The sequence below is a fragment of the Limanda limanda genome, chromosome 17 (genome assembly GCF_963576545.1).
Source record: "Limanda limanda chromosome 17, fLimLim1.1, whole genome shotgun sequence".
Lineage (NCBI taxonomy): Eukaryota > Metazoa > Chordata > Actinopteri > Pleuronectiformes > Pleuronectidae > Limanda > Limanda limanda.
This window is the reverse complement of record NC_083652.1, coordinates 3,861,445-3,867,992: the sequence shown is the minus strand read 5'-3', so window position 1 is coordinate 3,867,992 and position 6,548 is coordinate 3,861,445. Positions and strand designations below refer to the sequence as shown.

The window sequence follows — 6,548 nt, the reverse complement described above, 5'->3', positions numbered from 1 at the left end:
CGAGCCTCATAAAAATATTTTTCCTTGACTGACAGTTCCCAGCACGTCTCTTCTTCTGCTTCTTTTTTTCTCCTGTCACATCACGTGGTCAGCCGGTCTCGTCCAATGGACACACGCCCCCCCCCCTCCTCTCCCGGTACTGGGGGCTTGTTGCGTCAAGGTTGCGGCTGAGATGTAACCGGAGGTCCAGCTGGTGATCGGGAGTCTTTGCCTGCAAGCCAGCGCCGTCACTCCATGGTGCAGCAGGGACGCGCGCACGTGCCACGACAGTGTGCATTTCGGTCCACATGTGAATTACCTGAGCTGTGCACCAGAGCACCACATCACCTCACCCAGCCAATGTAGCAGCCACAGGACCGGGCAAAGTCTGAGAGGAAACGGCGACGCACGGAGGCCAGATCGCGAAAAGTAGCGCCTATGACAGCCTCCCTGGTCCTCAACCCTCGCTGGCCAGCGGACGCGCTGATGTTTGTGTATGACAACAACCTGGACGAACTGAACAAGAACATGGAGGGACTGGTGGGCAGCGGCAACTTCGCTGCAGCCACAGCGGCAAGCCAGTGCCGCAACATTATGGCGCACTCGGCGGCCGCGGCGGCTCTGGGCGGCCACCCATCCGGCCTGATGCACTCATCAGCCGGCTACTCCACAGTGGACGTGTCCGCCTCCGGCTCCAGCGAGACCGGCGTGTCTTCGGGGAAGCAGTGCACGGCCGGCCCGTGTCCGGTGGGCGCCGTCCCGCATCAGAGCTCATCCGCCGCCACTGCGTTACCGTACAGCTATTTCGGTAACGGCTACTACCCGTGCAGGATGGGGCGGGGTTCCGTCAAATCCTGCACCCAGGCAGCCGGAGCCGCGCTCAGCTCACAGTACATGGACACGACGGTGAACCCTGACGAATACCCGAACCATCGAGCCAAAGAGTTCGCCTTTTATCACGGCTACCCGAGCCCCTACCAGTCCATGGCCAGCTACCTGGACGTGTCGGTGGTCCAAACCCTGGGTACCGGGGAGCCGCGCCATGACACCCTGCTCCCCATGGACAGCTACCAGCCCTGGGCTCTGACCAATGGCTGGGGGGGACAGATGTACTGCTCTAAGGACCAGGGGCAGGCCGGACACCTCTGGAAGTCCGCTCTTGCTGGTAAAAAATATGTTTTTTTATGTATATATTCTTATTTAAACAATGTTAGTGAGTGGAAACATTTAAATGAACGAAGAATGGTGCACAGCCCACCTAGACAATACTTAGCAGATTATGGCACATTTTACAGAACCGATTACAGACTTTAATTTTGATAAAATGTTTAACCAATCTGGTCTACAGAGTCATATCGTTTTTTGTACGATAAACATTCAAGCATTGACACAGGCTTCAAACTTTTACATAAATAAACATAGCCTTTATAATATGATAAGACTATCACATGGGGCAGCTGAAATTCGTTACATTAATAGTGTCTATTTGCACATGGACGCACAAACATGTGACCTACAGTGTATTCAAGGACACTCCGTGCAGGTGCTGCTCGCAGACAGCAGACATGTTGCCTGTCATGTGTCCCAGTGATGTCCATCAGCTCCAGGCATCAAGCCACACACACTAAATGCAACAAAGCACCGCTGTAAACTTTATCACCCTATAGACACCAGGAGTGTGTTTCTGTGTCCCGGTGTGTGCAGCCTCGCACTCAGTGTCTCTGTCTCTGTCCTCTGCTTCTTTGTCCGCTGTCACAGATGCGGTGGCGCACCAGCACGACGGCTCGCCTTTCCGCCGCGGCAGGAAGAAGCGGATACCGTACACCAAGGTCCAGCTGAAGGAGCTGGAGAAAGAGTACGGCGCCAACAAGTTCATCACCAAGGACAAGAGGAGGAAGATCTCGGCCGTGACCGGCCTGTCCGAGCGGCAGATCACCATCTGGTTCCAGAACAGGAGGGTGAAGGAGAAGAAGTTTGTGGCCAAAGTGAAGACCAGCGTGCCGTAGCATGCCGGCCCATGCTGTTTGGACGATTTCATGAAAGAACTGGCAGTATTTGACTGACATACGTAAAAAAATGAACTGAAACGAAGAGCCAAAAAGAGAGAAAAATTGTGAAATCCGATGTGGAGGTCTAGTACTGGAGTGGAAGAAGAAAAGACAAACAAAAAGGACATAAAGGACAAAAAAGGTTAAAGAAAGAACCAAAGCCCTCTGACCTTCTTTTCAGAGGCATCCTGTAAATACAGCACCTTCCTGCCTGCTTCGATCTAACTGTCTGTCTCCTGTCTGTGTTTTACTGTTTGTCAGTGTTGTGCGTGACCAGTAGTCAATAGCTGAAAACACATTATTATGCTGTCTGTCCATGTTGCTTAAAACGCTTGTAAACCAGTAATCAAAATAAATTCTTTTAATCCTCATCTAGTATTAGCTTTTTATATATTTTATTTCACCAGTATCCAAACGGGGAACTTTGGATTCTTGTGCGTAAAATGCAAACTACTGTGCGCCCGTCACATTGGCAAACAAATCCGCGTTTGTCTCATGCCAAAGGCTGGAAGTTGATACCTGCTAAATGGACTAACAGTGTTTATGAGAGCGTGAATTCTTGTTTGGATCCGGCTTCGTCTGGAACATCACCACAACAACACTATCCATAGCCCGCGATCATTTTACTGGCCTGTTCGCTCCCTCACGCCAAGGTTGAGTCCTTCCTCAGCTGCTACTTCTCTGCTTGTCTCCAGAATAGAGACTCTGAGGTGTATATATTCAATTCGACTCACTTTTATTTGCACAGCGCAAAAATCACAACTTACATTACCCCAAGGCACTTTGCAAAATAAAGGTAAAAACCCAACAGTTCCCACAACAAGAAAACACTTTGGCAACAAGAGGAAAAACGGTCATTTTTACAGGAAGAAACCTACAGGACTAAATTAAAATTATTTTAATATACGTATACTATATGTTCCTGTAATGATGCAAATGACAACGTGTATCATCATTATACAGGCCCATATAATTATTATTTCTACAATATCACTATTTTGTGTGAATGCTATACGATGTGAAAACCCTACGCAGAACTGCAGGAGTTACCAGAGTGAAATTCAATTGAGCAATCAGAAATCCAAAGTGAATTGTTTATGCAAAATAAACACAACAGACCTTTTCACATTTTAGAGTGAAAAGTGAGCAAAATACACACAAAAAGCTGTAAAAAATGGAAATACGGGAAATGGATTGAACAGATTTAGTTGTTTGAAAGAAATTATAATAGAATAGACATTATAGACCGATGTAAATGCGAGTCTTTAAACCTTATTTCCCACATAAGCAAACAGATAAGAATTTATACTTTGTTAAATCGCGCCATTGTTTGTGCGCTCTCTGCACATCCTGTTGCCAGTGTGTGTGTGTCCGTGTGTCTGTGTGTGTGTCCGTGTGTCGGACAATTACAGATGATCATTGAAATTAAGAGAGAGTTATAGTGAAGGTGGACATTTAATTGTGATTCATCTGAGTTATTTCCAGGTAATAAGGCTTTGTCGAAAATGTGTGTGTGTGAGAGAGTGTGTTTGTGTGTCTAAACCGGTGATATAGAAAGACCGAAAGACAGAGAAGTGGGAACTGATGACTTTCTCCCTTATTTAGTAAGGTCTCTACTTAACTATTCACAGTGCATTGAGATAGTGTTTGTAATGAATTGGCACTATACAAATACAATTAAATGTAATTGAATTGAATAGAAGAGACAACATCAGGATACAACAGCTGCGCATTTATAATGAATAAAAATAAGCTGAATTCTGACCAAAGTAAAACTGTCCTCTCTCTCTATCTGTGTGTGTGTGTGTGTGTGTGTGTGTGTGTGTGTGTGTGTGTGTGTGTGTGTGTGTGTGTGTGTGTGTGTGTGTGTGTGTGTGTGACTGAGTGTGTGTTTGTGTGACTGAGTGTGTGTGTGTGTCGCACCATTAAACATTAACATTGAACTTGACAAACGGGCCGAGCTGCGGCGGCCTGTTGACTCGCTTTACTGCTCGGTCTCTGTCCTCCTTTAAAAACCAACAATACGGACGGAAGCCCTGAAGCTTATAAAGCTCGTAGTCCCCTTTGGTCCAAATACCAGGGAGAAGAGGAAGAGAGGAGGAGGAGGTGGAGGAGAAGAGGAGGCCTCTGAGCCGCACCACACAACCTGTGTTTTTTCTTACTCTTTTTTCAAACTGAAAATGTAATAAAATATATATGCTACTTGACGTTACACTTGGATAAATGGGCCAAAATAAATGAAATGTCCATTTAAGTAGATTAATTAAATTAAAACAGGAGCAATAATCAAGGTAGTAATAATTGTAATCATTTAAATGGGCAATTAAATTTAACTTAATTATTCCCTGTGCATTTCAAACCATTATTCAGGTAGGCCATTGTACATACTTTTTTCTACTCCTTTCTATATTTACAAGACAAGAAAAATATTTTGTAAGGCTCAGGCTAACAGACATTTCTGCCTACAGAACATAAACATTAGGAGTGTGGTGTATTTACTCCACACATTTCTGAAATTTAGTGTCCTTTTTCTATTTCTCCATTTAATCCTTGATTATTGTGAAATCTGTGCAATAATCTCCACTCTGCCAACAACATGCTGCACTCACAGCATCCAAAACAGTGAGCCTGTCAATATATAAGATATAATTACAAATATATCAATGGAGCCATTTTGCATTTTATAACAGGTACATTTGGCTGATAATACATTTTATTATGCAGGAATTTAATAAATTATTTAATGTTTTTTACATTATCACAATTTGACTTAAAAAAAAGAATGTGTTCCACCACGTCTTTCAAGAAAAGTTTAAAAATAATTTAAGATATTTTCATGGTTTCAAACTTAATAGATAGAACCTTATATAGTACAACATATAACTCTAGAGGCAGAATCACAGTGGGCTAAGCATGTAAAAGAGGAGCAGGAGGATAGACATGTGCAGTGGTGTCATAGTCAACCAGAGCTGCAACATAAACAGTTCAGTGCTGAAGCTACTTTGAAATGGATGTTGAAGGTCACAGCACTCAGCACTGAGATAATGGATGAAATAAATATTCATAAGAGCCTGAATGTACAACGATGAAGAAACTGGAAAAAAGATTGATGTTTAATATCTCTAGTTTTTAAAATTTTGATTTATTTTTCACTCTAGAAACTCGGTGACTACTATACACAGATTTTTGTATGTTACTTAATATTTCTTCAGCATGACACGTAAACCTTTCTAATATTATCAGCTTGACCACAGGGAACCTTTCTTTGATGCAGGCGTGAATCCTGTTATCTATCTATATATTAATACATTCAATAGAGTCAAATAAGAAAGGGAAGCAACGATACATGTTGGTCCTGCTGTGGTAAAAAGTGAATAAACTCAGAGTATATTAAATATATATTTCCTCTCACAGAGTAGAGGTGCAGAGTCAGTGGAGCTGAAAGAGACAGATCTGAAAGAAGCGTCTACTATTTTTCTTATATGACTCGGTATTCTTTTCCTAGAAATATACAAACTCCCTGATCCTCAACCAACAAAAACAGACTCGAGTCAGTCCTCTGCAATTACCCAAACACCTTAATAGTGCTGAGTAATTTAATCTACTGCAGCGCATCATGTTTTTAAGATCATCATATGTCTTGCATTTCGACATTTTACCCGTAAAGTAAAATTAGCTAAAGTAGTGAGGTAACACAAAGTAAAGACATTCCTAGGCCCAGTAGTAAAAGCATAAATAACCATAAACATGAAATATGTGGAGCTCAACTAGATCAAATGTGCAATTTAAAACAGTCCCTGTGTTAATCTAACTAGTTACATTACACACAAGGTCAGTGTTTTGTAATGGAAATGAGCAGTACACTTGTCCAAAAGTCCTCTTAATAAAAAATTAGGTTCATCACAGGTTCTTTTTTCTACAGGAGAACTCTTTCTAATATTTTCCGAGTGTCATGATCATTTGATGTTATCTGTTAGGATGCAGCCCCGGTTTATTTACTGAAGGAAGCAGACACAATGCGTTGCAGGTAAATGCACATTCAATTCAAAGCTGAAGGAATATGCAGCCAGAACCTTCACAGTATAATAGCAGGACTGGCAGCAGCAGCAGCAGCAGCAGCAGCAGCAGCAGCAGCAGCAGCAGCAGCAGCAGCAGCAGCAGCAGCAGCAGCAGCAGCAGCAGCAGCAGCAGCAGCAGCAGCAGGCGCGGGTTACAACCCTTCCATTTGGATGTATCTCAGTCACTGTGGGAGGAGAGCCAATTAAAAGCGAATCCAGCTGAGATGAGAATCAGAGCTAATGTACCTGCCAGAGGAATGCAGTGTGCGAAACAAGAATATATTTCAAAATGAAGTAAAATGCCTTTATCTAACTCTTCATATTGTGACCTTCGAAATATGAAGTACTCATACAAGGCTAATCTGATTTAATTAATGTCCCTATGGATTGACAAATGTTTTATAACCAAAAGCATTCACCGCCCTCTCTGATCAGTTCCATCTGGGATGTGCTCTGAAAACAT

General features: G+C 43.0%; 1 protein-coding gene across 1 annotated transcript; it reads left to right on the top strand.

Moving 5' to 3' along the window:
- Positions 1–417: 417 nt before the first annotated feature.
- Positions 418–1,985, top strand: hoxb13a (homeobox B13a). Its single transcript, XM_061090400.1, has 2 exons — positions 418–1,144; positions 1,738–1,985. The coding sequence occupies exons 1-2, from the start codon at positions 418–420 to the stop codon at positions 1,983–1,985; spliced, it is 975 nt and encodes a 324-aa protein (XP_060946383.1).
- The last annotated feature ends 4,563 nt before the right edge of the window (positions 1,986–6,548 follow it).

Bases quoted from the DNA above. Each gene is read 5' to 3' on its own strand.
- hoxb13a (XM_061090400.1), top strand. From the start codon at position 418: ATGACAGCCTCCCTGGTCCTCAACCCTCGCTGGCCAGCGGACGCGCTG. The intron at 1,145-1,737 runs GTAAAAAATATG...CCGCTGTCACAG, and splicing joins CTGGAAGTCCGCTCTTGCTG to ATGCGGTGGCGCACCAGCAC.